The sequence below is a fragment of the Myotis davidii genome, unplaced genomic scaffold (assembly GCF_000327345.1).
Source record: "Myotis davidii unplaced genomic scaffold, ASM32734v1 scaffold44, whole genome shotgun sequence".
In the NCBI taxonomy this organism is placed as follows: Eukaryota; Metazoa; Chordata; class Mammalia; order Chiroptera; family Vespertilionidae; genus Myotis; species Myotis davidii.
Genome location: NW_006299705.1, coordinates 1,399,768 through 1,415,018, shown reverse-complemented (window position 1 = coordinate 1,415,018; position 15,251 = coordinate 1,399,768). Strand labels below are relative to the sequence as shown.

The following is a 15,251-nucleotide window of genomic DNA, read 5'->3' as shown; positions in this document are numbered from 1 at the left end:
GAATGCTAAACAAACATCATCTGACTTAGTAACATGATTTACCTCATCCCCCGGGCCAAGCAAAATCTTATGTGAGCAAAACAAATTTGATCAGAAACCCACTGAATACTACCAGTTTTTCTCCCTTTGCTTAAGAGATGATAGTAGGAATTATTATGTACAATGGTAAAATATTCCAAGTATGTGAAAGGTTGTATGTACTAGTGTTGAACTGATGAAAACAAATCGTCCCCTGTAAGTAAGGACCATACAGATTAGAGTGGGAAAGATGAAAAAGACAGGCTCAATCAGCCAGCGCATGAGGCCTCCAAAAAAAAAAAAGTTTATACATGTGAATAAAACATCATTTGTCTTTCAAAGATGGATAGAATCAGACAACACATTTCCCCCGCTTAGAATAAGCCACATTAATACCAATCAGAATACCTTTGACTGAAGGTTACTTGATAGAGAAAGTGACTCAGTCCTGGAGATGTTAAAATCTGGTTCAGCGTTGGTCTCAAAAGAGTCTAATTCATCCCCACTGGGAATCCCGGTTCTGGAGGAACTCTGCGACACGGGCGTGTAGCACAGGTGTGCCTGCTCCGCAGGCCCTTCCCCTTCACTGTCTGCATCCAGGGCATCGAGGCTGGAACTGGAGCACAAGGTAAGCAAATAAGTAAAAAACCAAGGAAGCCAACAGAGTTGGTTACTATTTCTCTGAATTCAAATTCTTCACTGGTATAAAGTATAATGGTTACGCATTTAATTTCTTCTCTTTTTTTTTACTTTTATTTATTGATTTGAGAGAAAGAGAGAGAATGAGAAACACTGATTTGTTGTTCCACTTAGTTATGCATTCTTGGCTGATTATTGTATCTGTCCTGACCAGGGACCCAATCCACAACCTTGGCGTATTGGGACAATGCTCCAACCAACTGAGCTACCCGGCTGGGGCCAATTTCTAATAAAATTTATATGTAAGTAGTTTTTATTGTTTTTCCTCCCCCAAATATCCTCATTTTCAACAAAATGTTGCTTCCCCACGTGAACATTTCTACCTAGCTAAAGCCATGTCAGGACTCTAAGAAACAAAAGCTGGTTCAAGTTAGTGTTATCCAATTTCTGTTTTGTAAATGTGATTATGGCAAGCCCCAAATAGTTACCCTTCACATATTAAGAATGCAGACAAAACAGAGCCACTGGGCTGTTTGAGGGGCGGCTCTGGGGAACTGCATGTGAGCATATGCTGAATGGCTTTCTCTCTGTGTCCCCGGGCCGGAGAGCTCAGGGGGTGGAGGCACCGGGAAGGAGAGATGTGCAAAGGTCTCACCCAGAGTTGCTGTCACGACCCGGGTCAGGCAGGAACCCAGTGAGGTCCCAAATGTGTCATATTAAATTATCATGTTTAGAAACATTTAAAAAATCATCCCATGAAAATCCATCCCAGAAGCAGGTAGTAACTCCGCTCAACTATAAAGCTTTTCTCTCCTCGTGTAGCTGTGATAACCGTGGAATTTAAAGGAAAGAATGTGACCTTCCACATTCCTGGCTCATTCCTTAACATTCACATTTTAAACCAAACTCTGAGGTCAACAGCTTTTACTGGCATGTTCACTGCACGGTGAATTTTTAAAATTAAATTTATCAGAGTAACATTGGTTCATAACATTATATAAATTTCAGGTGTACAATTTATAAAACAACATCTGTAAACTCCATTGTTTGCTCACACCCAAAGCCTCATCTCCTTCCGGCACCATATATTTGATCCCCTTTACCCTCTTTGTCCTCCCTTGACCCCCATCCCCTCTGGTAACTACTATTCTGTTGTCTGTATATAAAAAAAGCAACAAATGAAAAAACAAACAGTGCATTTTTTAATGTATTTTTCTTTGGTTGTTACAGTTCTGAAGATAAAATTTAAAAACAATATAATGAAACCATCTTGATTATAAAATATAACTAGAAAATAAAACTTTGAATAACTCTTTTGGGTTACTTTTCTTAAAAAAAAAAACCATAGACTATTTAATAGCCACTGAATATCAACTTAATAAATTACATGACACATGGTCCTATATGTGTCTCTAGTCCAAACACTAAGATCAGTCTCTGGTCCTTGAACTTTTTCATGGGCCCTATTGGGCACCGGCAAACCTGTAGGTAAGTAAAGGCCAGGCCTGGCACCACTGAGGTTTCTAAAGTGGAATTTTCTCCTTAAAGAACACATTGAGACCCTTCATCTTGGCACTGAGAAAGGGAAGATAAATTGGAGGTGGACTTCACACTTTTAATTCAACACTAAAATATGTTGGAGTACATAAAATTATTTATCGCTCTGGCCGGTGCTGCACAGTGGTTAGAGCAGTGGCCCATACATCGAAAGGTCTCAGGTTTGATTCTGGATCAAGGGCACGTACCTGGGTTGTGGTTTGCTCCCACCCCTGATCAGGCATGTGTAGGAGGCAACCAATCAATGTATCTCTCTCACATCAATGTTTCTCTCCCTCCCTTCCATTCTGTGAAAAGCAATGGAAAAAACATATCCCTCAGGTAAGGATTAACAACAACAAAAATATGTATTTCTCATAAAAAACTAAAGCTTAGTGTTAAGAAAAACTTCCCAGTATATGTCAGTGCTCTGAATGTTATAGTGATGTAATTACGGTGCTGTGGTATGTAGTTTTCTTAATTCAATGATCACCTGAGGGTAGAAAGAGATCTGGGGTGGGGTGGGAGGTCAAAGGTTTGCTGATATCTTGTGCCTCTGAGTTTGTCTTCCAACTTGTGATCTCTATACTAATGAAAATTAGTTCAAATAGTCAGTTGCCTGCAAGAATACCCTATTTTAGTACAACTTTCCAGGTACGTATATACAGCATTTCTCCATCACTATGAATAAATCTTAGACGGATTAGTGAGTATTATTTTATTTTGCATACTATACTTGAAAACCGTTCATTTCCTCTTCATCTAAATTGGGCTACAGTTTTTCTTTGTTATTAATCTAAGATATTCAATATTATAGACATTATTTTTCACAATTATTCTAGGTTCTCATTTTATACCATTTTTCAAAACCCATTAGTGGGCTATGAAATTGATTCAGTAGGTGGTGACCAGAATTTTCTTTTAAAATAGTATAGAGTAAAAAATATCAGAATACATTCCACCTGTTATTTCATAAAACATTTAAACTTTATGTGAATGGGAGAGGGGGGCTCATGGTGTGACAAGCATTTCTTACTGTGGAAAACAAGACACAAAAATGGTTTTAAAGATATATTTTAGAACAGAACAAAATTTGTCTTCTATCAACTAATTTTTTGCTGTAAAGTTTGTTAAAATAAGTGTTGCATTGCTTATTTCCCCCTTGTAACTTCTTAAAATGCCTATTAATTTTAAATAACATAATGGTTACATATTATGCATACAATTTTACTTTCACCAAAATATTGTTTTTAACTTTAGAAAACTTGGGTCCCAGCCAGCTTTGTCCCTGTGTTAACCTCAGTTTTTATTGTGTGCCCCCAAATTTCTCCTCCTTGCCTCTCAGCCTATGATTCACTTATTTTTAAAAAGGGGTATAGTTCACGTCAAGTTCATTATCATTTGTATTACACACTCCCACCATGACACCAGTGGCAGGGGGGGGGCGCGGGGGTCCCATGGCCATCCCAGGCTCAAAGTGGGGCTTGCTGGGGATCACAAGTCCTTTTTTCTCATTCCTACATTTTCCAGAGGAGACAGAATGTGCAGGAGACATTGGCTGCAACACTAGCTGGAAGGTTTTTCTCTCAGTACATCTTCCTCTCCTTGTCTGCCACCCTCTCCCACCACCCCCCATCAGCTGTGACATTTTTAACGAGGTTTCTAATTGCCTTTATTCAAACGGATAATTTTTTCTTATATTTTAAGATGGCAAAATTCTAGCTGCAGCAGCGAGATGTTGAAACGTCCCAGAACAGGACCATCATGAGAACATGTTTGCATAAGCAGAACAAGAGACCACGTGCACCCTTTCCTGCCTCTATTCCTAAAGAGCTCATTCACTTCTGGAGACTGGATCACAAGCTGGACAGATCCCGAGAGTCCCACGAGAACACACTGATAACACACAGTTCAATCTGTGCTTGCAGAACTGTATAGATATAGACTCTTGCTTTGACTAACCTGACCGCCTCTTGTCGCAAACACACGTGGAGAACCCAAAATGTCCCGTCAACTTAATTCATAGCCATGACCGCTCGGCATCTTTTAAACTATCATTCCAAAAAATACAAATCTAAAGAAAATCTTTCATTATTTATGTATCAGACGTTACCCTTGGTACCAACACCTGTTTATAAAGTGTTCCAACCGCAAGGGCTCGTATACCGTGTAAAGTACAGCACAGGGGTTGGCACCTGGAGATTGCTGCTTATCCTCCCTCGCTCTTCTTTCTGACCAGTTACATCTCTGCTGAACACGTGTCTACCTATGTGGATGCTCATTCGTAAATAATTACATACACACTCACGTGTGTGTATTCTACATTCAGATTTTGTGTGTGAAAATGAGCATACAATCAGAGGCCTGGGGAAGAGAAATAAGCTATTACCTAAGGAAAGTGAACAGCAGAATAAAATGAAATTAGCAGACGTTGGTCTATTTCCTAAAGAAAATAGACAATGAACGGGTGGACAAGAAACAGATGCAAAAATACAAACATACATGTGTATACACACATGTAAATATATACTATCATATCAAAACTATTGTTATAATAATACTTTTGCATAAGTAACACTTTTGTATTTCAAATAAATATTTTGAAAATATGTGCAAGGTAACTAAGTTACAAAGCATAAAAATAAAACACCTATGATCCCACCCAACTTGAAATGTGAACATTGGCCATACCATTGAACCCTTTTTATTCCTTTCCATTCTCATTCCCTACTTTCCCCACTGGATGTAATAACTATCTTGAATTTGGGTATTTTTTCCCTCTTCGTTATCGTGCTTGTCTGTTTTTTAATAGCTTAAGCACTATGCATTGGCCCTATAATAATAAATTGTTTGATTTTGTTTGGCTTGCATTTTATAAAAACGACATCTAACTAAAGTACTTTGTCCCTTACTTTTTGTTGAACTTCGTGTTTCTGTGATGCATGTCATGTATGTAGCTGTCGTCCATTTTCCCTACTGTATAGCACTCCTTTGTGTAACTATACTGTAATTTACCTACTCATTCCCCATTGGGGTTATTTTCTGCTCCACACGTACTCATCCATATGTCTCTTAAAACACAGAAGTAAAACTGCTGGGTCATAAAATGCATATCCAAATTAGTTTCCAAAGTTTTTAGACAATTTTTACTTCTATCTACATAAATGGGAGCTTCCATTATATGCATTTTCATTAAAATATGAAAATATTGCCAAAGTTATGGGTTTCTTCTATTTTGTTTTTTTTGCCAGTTTCCTTAACTGTCTTACTTTCAAATCAAGGAATATAGAAATCAAAAAGGGGCAACATTTTTATGTAGAGACAAAAATGGTAGGGACAATAGAAAATAAAATAGAATTTTCCAATTTCCGCTATAAGGTTCTTTGATTTTCTACATTTTCCTCTAAAATAGAGTACCTTACCTTCTTTTCTTTAGATGACTTTGTTCCTTTTCAAATCCATGGAGACCAAGAGAAAGATTTAAGTTGGAAGCACATGAACTAGATGGCGATGGGAAGGACTGTTGGGCTTCAGTATTTGACGTCACTTCCTTGTTCTCATGGAGCGGGTGCCTGCCAGGGCTGGTTTCGGTACAAAGGATATGCTTGCCGCTCTGAGGTGTCAGAGCAGAATCCATGGACTCAGGGCAGGTGTGTGTAGTGACTCCCTCTAGGTTTATATAGTTAATATCCAAATCACCAACCTGGTAGACAAAAGAAAAGTATTCCCTAAGCAAAAGCAGGACAGATAGGCTTAGTTAAGAATAAATTTCTCCCAATTTAAAAACCTTCCACTTTAGTTATCTGGTCTTACTTGTTCTTGTTTTGTTTCATATAAGCAGAGAATTCTTTCATGATGTTTTTGTTCACCTGGTTGCTATCCCATAATTCACAAAAGGAAAAAGACCAACTGAGCATTTTAAGATTTTGTGAACCACTTAAAATGAGAGGAAATGCTTTAAATACTCAAGAAAAACAACTGAGGAGCAGACAGCTTGATTTATAAAGCAGTTTATAGAAATTTGAGTAAACAAGGTAGAGGTGGTCACATAAAACACTCCCAAACAAAAATACAAATAAAACTACAGAAGATGCATGGGCTTAGCATAGCTAGAAGATAGAAAATGCCCAGAAATTCAAATTACATGGAAACAATGAAATAAACACCGAATCTCAGGAAGCAACCTGTCGTACCCTTACCAGACACCTTTGCAGAAAGGACAGTCTCAAAAATCTGCATGGCAGAGAGACCAGGGAGGTGGCCCCTAACAATTATCATGGGAAGAGAAAGTCTACAGGTGAAAAGGAGTCCCAGCTGATCAAAGCACCTGTCTAAGAAAGGGGCTTAAAGACACAGGCGATCTGAGGCGTCACTCATCAAAAGGCATCACTTCTGGGGGAGAAAACAGTAAAAAGAAAGAGAATGACACTATTTACATATAGAGTGGTGAAGGGGAAATGAAGCAAAAGGGGGAAATTTAGGGTCCTAAACCAACCATCATAATGATAATTTAGTAAGGCAAAAACACTCGCGCAATGCTCAAACTGATGGGTGCAAGTCAAATGACTAACAGGATATTTGCAATGATTGAAACTGTCTCCCACAAGATACTTAATTTTTTTAAAATAATGACTTTATTGAAAATAAATTTGGTAGACCAAAGATAACATCATCAGTAAAATTACCAATGTCATAAAAGTTGACTAAGGAATTGTCCCAGATTAAAGGAGACTACAAACACATGACAACTCATTACAACTCACGTAGTTGAATTTACTTTTGCTACAGAGGACTTTGGGACAACTGGCTAAAATTGAATAAGAGTGGTACACTGCTAACAGTACTGTAGAGATGATGGTTCCCTGGTTTTGATATTCAAAGTAGCTTTATCATGTGAATTGCCTCATCAGATAGGTTGGTAACCTTGAGAATTTATAGGAAACAGCATTGCAAACAAGCTAGCAATCTTTTTAGGTTTCTGTGCCATGTTGAGGGGATGAAGGAAATAGATTAAGATTTTTTTCTAGATATTGCTAGAAATTGTTTTAAACATGCAGAATTTGGACTCTCTGTTCTTGTTATTCAAATGGACACAGGGACAGTGAGATAAATGATATGTTGGCCATGCCACACTGACATAGAGAACTTTGTGATTTGTATCCAGGTTTTCAGTTTCATTTCTGTTTTCACTGCATGCATTTGGCGATCCTCTGCTATGTTTCAGTTTACCAATTAGCCAGCTTGAGTCCTCTTCAAGTGTATGCTTCACATTACTAGAGCAATACTTCTCTCACTCAAAACAACACCAAACGATCACATCTTAACTTCATGTTCAGTGTATTTTTAATGTATCTTAGAACAAATAAAGACACGGTTCTCTCCTCCTAATAGCGAGTCGTACAATTTTAGTTACTTGAGGTAAGTGAAAATGTTACAGTGTTCACTGAGGCTTAGAACAAACGAAAAAATTAAGAACTCAAGAAGCATTTCATGCAAATGCTTAGGAAATAAGGCAACAGAATAAAAGCAGTAAAATCAGAAGGTGGCTAGAGCACACCAAGTCCAGTTAGCCTGTATCTTCAAAGAATGTCCCCAGAACTCCCACTTTGTCCCAAACTCTGTGCTTCATTCTAGATTTCATAAATAGGAACACATTCAGCTGCTTTATACCAAAACATATACCAGTTTTCATAGCCTGATGTCCATGTCCTGATGTTCATATCTTAGTCATTTTGAATATCGTCCCGCCCTATGCATTTATACAATGCATTTGAGGTAACAGTGTTTTATAACACAAAAAGAAAAAAGCAGAGATATATGACTAGGAGATGAAATTGAGATCTAGTAGACAGAAAACATCTATAAAAAATAAGGTATAATATATGCATACTAACAACAAAAAGGGTAAAATACCATATTGCTCAAGGAGCATATTTATGGTGCATTTATATGGGAATTAGGCTTTAAAGTTAGTGGATAAAACAGAAATTATGTTGTCAAAATTACCCTGAATCCCTTAAACCTACCATAAATTAGAGCAGTGGTTCTCAACCTGTGGGTCGCAACCCCTTTGGGGGTCAAACGACCCTTTCACAGGGGTCGCCTAAGACCAAAGGAAAACACATATATAATTACATATTGTTTTTGTGATTAATCACTATGCTTTAATTATGTTGAATTTGTAACAATGAAATTGGGGGTCACCACAACATGAGGAACTGTATTAAAGGGTTGCAGCATTAGGAAGGTTGAGAACCACTGAATTAGAGTGTGCAGAAATCTTCTGATCGATAACTATATTAGGGGATGGAAGTGGGGGGAGGGGGTCAATGCAGGGAAGGGGGACATCCATAATACTTTTAACAATAAAGATAAATTTTTAAAATTAAATTTTTTAAAATCAAGGGTGACTGAGCTTCAGAAAAGAATGAAGGATAAATCCATATGTAGATGCACAAACCACTTGCCTTCATGAGCTTTAACTCACAAATTTCTATCAGGGAATGGGCGGGGAGCTCTGAAGGGTTCCAGCTTCCCTGTAACATGACACCATTCTGCTTTAATATTAAAGCTCTACAACCTTATTCCATGTTCATGGGTGTGTCGTAAGGATTAAACAAGTAATTTATATGACAGCATCGTATGGGGCTGGCGTCAAGCTCTTGCTCACCCAGCTCCTGCTGGCTTTGAATACAAATACTGCAAGAGCAAATCACACACACCCTTGTTTTCTGACAAGCTGTAGAGAAAAAACTGGCCTCGCAATTGTCATTTCCTATTTTGGCCCCAATAGGAGAGCTCTCACTCTCCTCTCTTTGGGCCGTGTCAAAGGCCCCTCCCTCGTGGTGCGCTTTGGGTAAGATGTGCCGTGCTGAAGGAAGGACCTCAGTTAAATGCTCACATGATGGGACCCCACTGTAGCATCACCAGGGCTGCACTTAGGCTAAAGCTCCCAGAGGAACACAGCGATGCTGGATCTATTTCTCACATGCTCGGGCTTAGAAAGAGGGCCGATCCACCTCGGAACATCAGTCCCACCTTACCTGATCTATCGCCATACAGCTAGCATAGACTTCATCGCCACCGTTCAGCATGTCAGAAAGCCCACCGGCAGCGTGGAACGTTGGGGGCTGCTTGGATTTTCTGAGGACATCACAGGAGCGATCTAGAGGAGAAGTGAAAACAGGAGAAATAAAGTAGAGGAATTTATTTTACAGTCAACCTTTGCCTTCTTAATTCAACTATAAGAAAAAAACAATCAAGATTATATTTTTAAAGATGGCACTTTGCTACCTCCACTTATTCAGAACTACCTCCAAGTATGTTATTTTCTACATCCAAACCTTCTCAGTATCTAAAACCGTCCTAAAGAATGCTTCGTTCTAGATAAGTATGTGCCCATTTCAAGCACTAGTTTTCTAGTCATGAGAGATTTTCATAAAATCAATGAGACTTTTGCTTTCAATTTCTAGCAGATTAAACTAAAATTCACTTTATGAATCACTTGGAAGCATCAGTGATTGCACTGTGACCCTCAGGTGCCACTGAGGTGTTCAGGCTCCAGACCCTCTACTAAAGGACCCGCGACAGCACGCAGCCTCACAGTTCTGGCCCTGACTGCCTGCTGAATATGCATACTCTCACAGACACAGCTTTGCCTCCATTTCAGGTACAGAAATGTTTTTGCTTGCTTCTATGTCCTCGGATTTGTTCCAAATAGATGAGGTTGCTCAAAGAGGTTTCCCAGAGAGTTGAGGTGTTACTGTATTTGTAGGGAACAAAAGTTGAAGGCAATAAACCATAGAGAAGCCAGAATGCTTCATTTCTTGTGTCTTTGGCTAAATTGCCTAATCTCCCGATACCTTTACAGGGCTCCCTCATCTGTAAAAGTGGATTATTATTATTATTATTATTCCTCATTGTATAGTTATGAGGATTAAATTAGTTCAGACATGTAAACACTTAACACATGCCTACGTACTTAGTAAGTGCTCAATAAACATTGTCACTATCATTATATTTTGTTAATAGTGGTTTTAACCATGTTCAATGTGAGGTACAAAGCCATTAGTGAGGTACAAGGCCATTAATACTGATCATGGTGTGTTATAATAAATTATCAATAGCTGTACATTAATTTAATAGGATAGATTCAATGTTATATCCATAGCAAATGACGTCCTCACTGACATTCCATTAAGTTTTTTTGCATGAATACAGAAGGAATCATGTTGCCTGTATTCCATCAGAAATGGCACTTATTCCATGTCATAGTATATGACATGTCTTGCCTATGTCATAGCATAAAACCCAAGTAAACCCATAGAACTGAATCAGAAAATTTTTAAAAATATTAATAACTGTTGGGCTGATGTACTGGGAATAAAAAAAATCTATTCCTTCGTAGAAGGTCCCAGATGAAATTACAGAAGTTATAGAGATATATGGATTGTATGAGCCAAGTGGCCTTGGCTTCAGATTCTCCACCTACATCTCTCTCTTCCCCACAGAACACTCAACTGAGATTTTTATTAAGCTCCTTGAGGAAATATACAATGGAAATGTAAAACATTATCTTCTCATATCTGTCATGTCTTCTCTTATCAATTCATTTAAATAGCTAGCAATATAACACACAAAGCCCACAAATACTTCACAAGAATAACCTTTATGACCAATTACTATCCATTTTTATTCTAATTACACAAAATAAAAGCATGTTCCAAAGGTTATAAATCAAGACCCTGACAAAACCCTTTCACTGTGTTCTGAGGTAAGAAAATACTTGCTCATTTGTCATTTTACAGCCTGTTAGAAAAACAATCATAAATAACTCAACATGGTCCTCTGAAGGGTCATTAATCCAGCTTAACTGCTCTCATGTCCTAAGTTCACAGACTGTAACACACCTGGCATGTCTGCCATCACACTCGAGAGGCTGGTTATGCCCCTTTTAACCATTTCCATCACTGCCGAATCAAAACTTCATTCATTATTAGACTAAGGAACTAGCAAGATATTTAATAAAACATCTGCAAATAATTGACAGATTTAATTTTAAAACAGAGAACTAAATGAAATATTACCCCAAATGGTCTGGTGTCAGTGTATGCACTGCCCAGTCATCCGATAGCCATGTTCGGAACTACCAAAATAGCCAGCTCTGTGCTCACAACCGACCCTCACTTCAAGGATGAGCAGGACCAGGAACCACTTCTATTTTCACTCACACAGGTAAGAGTCATTTGGATTCAACTTTTCTTCCACAAACAAATCTACCTGGCACTGTGTGGCAGGTCAGAATCTATAATAATAAGAGCGTAATATGCTAATTAGACCAGGCGTCCTCCCGGATAAAGGGATGAAGCCGGGGCTGCAAGGGAAGCCCGGGTTCTGGGTGCCTGCCAGTGGCCAGAGGGAAGCCCGGGTCCTGGGTGCCAGAGGGAAGCCAGTGCCGGCAGCCGGGGGATGGAAGGCCTGCTCTTGCACGAATTTCATGCATCGGGCCTCTAGTCTATAAGGAAATCATACCCAGGCAGTAAAAATAAACTCAAAGGTGGAAGAGTTACTTTGGTTACTTTGACCAAGTTGGAATCTAATTTTGTTTTCTGCATGATTAATTTAATCAGTGTTTTGGAAAATGATGTGATTTATTTACAAGATAGGCCCATAACCTCTTATCTGTAATTCTGAAATCCAAAATGCTCTGAAAAATCAAAAATTTTTCCCCCCTAAGTTTGTTTTAAAAACAAATGTGGTGGCAAAATCTAACCTGAATCCACACGAGGTCATGTAAAGTCTCTATTTACCCCACTTTGGTGTGAACGGTCATACCTCCTGCTGCAGAATTATTGTGCTTGATGATAGCATTGCCCCAGTGTTCCCAATGGGACTCATAGCATATATATTATACAAACTATACCAAAAAACATGAACATTCCTAATTCCAAAACAAGTCTGGTCCCAAGAGTTTCAAAGAAAAAACTGTGGATCTCCACAAAATCAACCATAGCAGGTATTAGACCAAGATTTTATCCTTGCTCTACCAAGTTCACAATTTTCCATATCTACATTTCATCCTGTATTTTTTCTATGCTCTACAACTTGTCTTTAGATTAACTCTCCTTTTACTCTTTAAATAAAACCAATTTTCCAAGAAATTCCTGGCCTTACTTTAAATGGGAACTGTGCAAGATATTTAATAAAACATCTGCAAATAATTGACATATTTAATTTTAAAACATAGAACCAAATGAAATGTTACCCCAAATGGTCTGGTGCCAGTGTATAATAATAAAATAATAAAAACAAAACAATGAAACTGCATTCTGACTAAACATCTGAGCATCTACAAAGTGCCTGCTCTTTGTCGTAAGGGAGATTCTGCAGGACTCAGCAGTGTTAAAGATGCAGTGGCAACAAACCCACTTTCTCCTTGAATGAGCAGGAAGGTCAAAAATCCGTGAAAAAGAAATAGCTCCCTTACAATGTGATCCGCTGTCATCTAATGTTAGGTTAAGATACCATCTCCAAGTCTGATGGAGCCCAGAAGAATTTACCTTACACTTTGGGAAACCTGCCAGGATAGTGGCATCATCCTGTCCATTAGGTAAGGATTGCACTGAGTCTTGTGGGGGTTTGGGGGGAGAGGGCGCATGACTATATAACAGTAAGGAGGGGAAATCTACCTCCTCTCTAGATCTGTCGCCCACAACCTGCCATGTAGATTTGCTGAGTTACTCATTGCAACTATAAAATTGTCCCAGAAGACCTCTGCATTGTAACTGTCTGGGTCAGCCGTGGCTCATGCTTGTCAAAGGACACCAACAGGTAATAGGATCTAGAAGTGAACAGACACTGACAAATCAGAAGATGACAGGCTTATAAGGCCTCTACTCTTTTATTAACTGAAGCATAATCACTGCAAACAATGGGCTTCCGACCAGCAAAATAAGATTTATTGTGAAAAAAGTCTTTAAAGGTACTTTCAAATAAACATCAGCTACCTATATTAAAGTAGTTCATTACAGCACTATTTCGGCCCATTACAAAGAAAAAGCTACAATGGTTTTGTTTTCTTAAGAAACCTGATCTTTGTAAGATTTTCAAGATATATGATTTTATTCCTTCCATATGTAACCACTTTAGTAGCAAATTAAATGAAAAATTATTGCCAAAAAAAGCCCTTCAGGTTCTTTTTCAATGAGCCTATAGATGTAATTTTCAGTAAGAATCAGCTCTCTATCTTGAATTAATGCTATTTTTTTCCTGGTGGTGAGGAACACACAATACAATATATAAATGATATATTACTGAATCATGCACGTGAAATCTTATAATTCTATTAACCAATGTCACCCCAATAAGTTCAATAAAAATAAAAAATAATTAATGAATGAATGATATTTTGTAAACATTTAACTCAACTCCCGTCCACATAGCTGCAACTTTTAAATTGGTGAAGAGCAATGCATTGCAGTAGTTAAGAGCATGGGCCCTGGCCTGCCCAGATTCAAGCCCCAGCTCAATCACCTATTAGCTATGTGACCTTGGGCAAATTACTTAACCTTTCTGTACCTCCATTTCCCATTTGTAAAATAGCAATGATAATATGTCTATTTATTAGCATTGTCATAAGGATTAAATGATTTATACTTTAAATGATTAGAACATAATCTGACACAAAGGAAGCACTAGGCAAATGCTTGCTATTACCATATAAGAAAATGAGGTTGTATAGTTTTAACACTTTATGTAATTTTAATGCTTTAAAAAATGATTTCAACCATGGTTATAACTTTACATGTTTAGAACCAACCAAAGGCAACTGGAATTCACAGTATATTCCATTTGCTACACAAAGAGCTAAAATAATGTTGTAACTGGCTTAGCTCTTATTAAGAAAAGCCCATCCTGAACACGGTAACTGATAAACAAAGTCAAACTACCCAGTTAGAGTTACCTTGCAACGACTCAAGGGTGAGAGCTCATGCAACAGGAGAGAGTCCAACAGCAGGACAAACAAAATATAAAGTCAAACCATCAGAGACAGCATTTCTCAAGAATAAAGGGAGGATTTCAGAAACTGCTGTGTTCTAACATGACAAAGTGGACTTGGGCCAGGTTCTCGCTGCAGAGCGCCTAGAGGGTAAACAGTAACTCTGAGGGGATCCCCAGCTCGCCCCTCTCCTACTATTCTCAGGGCTTTGTAATGTGATCTGTGAAACTGTACCAGGACTCCCTGCAACAGCGTTTTCATCAGCGCTGTCTTGCTGTACAGAGGCTCCAGCGAGGTGACAACTGACAGTAGGTATGTTTCACCCACAGAATGAGGGGTAACTGGGGCTAGTGAGCGGGGAGAGAGAGGCAGCTCCGCGTGCCTCCCTTTCCTCTGACAGTGACAACTACCCCAAACCTGGCAGGAAACAGTTAAGGGCCCAGACCAGCCTAGGGCCTCTGCCACCTGATTTATAAGGAAATCAAACTCTCCCTCAAGAAGCTAAGAGCCTTGTAGCTAAAGGAAAATGTGGCCTACTTGTGTGGTTATGTAAGAGACCCACACCCAGACATAAACAAACCCGGCTAAGGCAGCTTCTGCAAACCTGCTGCTGACCTGGTTTGGCCCACTCTGGGTGCCAAGCTCTTGCCTGTGAAACTCAAGAGAGGGCCTCTCAGTCCAGATATCTCTTAACAATGGCTGGATGGTTGGTTTTATTCATTCATTCATTCATTCATTCATTCAGTTTTGCTTTAAATCTTGAAGTTTATGAGCACAGCAGGATTTAGTCTTACCCACCACAAAATAGGTAAGACTTTTTATTTTTTGCCTAAGTCTTTATTGTTTTTTTATTTATTTCTTAATTTTTTTCAGTTGCAATTTACATTCAATATTATTGTGTATTAGTTTTAGGTGTACAGCACAGTGATTAGATAATCATATACTTTACAAAGTATTCCCCCTGATATTGCCAGTACCTACCTGATACCATACATCGTTATTACAATATTATTGACTATATTCCCCGTGCTGTACTTTACATTTGCATGACTATTTTGTA

General features: G+C 38.5%; 1 protein-coding gene across 1 annotated transcript in view; it reads right to left on the bottom strand.

Annotated features, from left to right (window-relative positions):
• ARHGEF28 (Rho guanine nucleotide exchange factor 28) overlaps positions 1-15,251 on the bottom strand; it is a 219,306-nt gene that overhangs the window by 88,501 nt on the left and 115,554 nt on the right. Inside the window, exons 9-11 of the mRNA XM_006775561.2 lie at positions 9,237-9,358; positions 5,616-5,896; positions 427-634 (exon numbers count right to left, since the gene is read on the bottom strand). Coding sequence (XP_006775624.1) covers positions 427-634; positions 5,616-5,896; positions 9,237-9,358 — 611 coding nt within the window. The remainder of the gene's footprint in view (positions 1-426; positions 635-5,615; positions 5,897-9,236; positions 9,359-15,251) is intronic.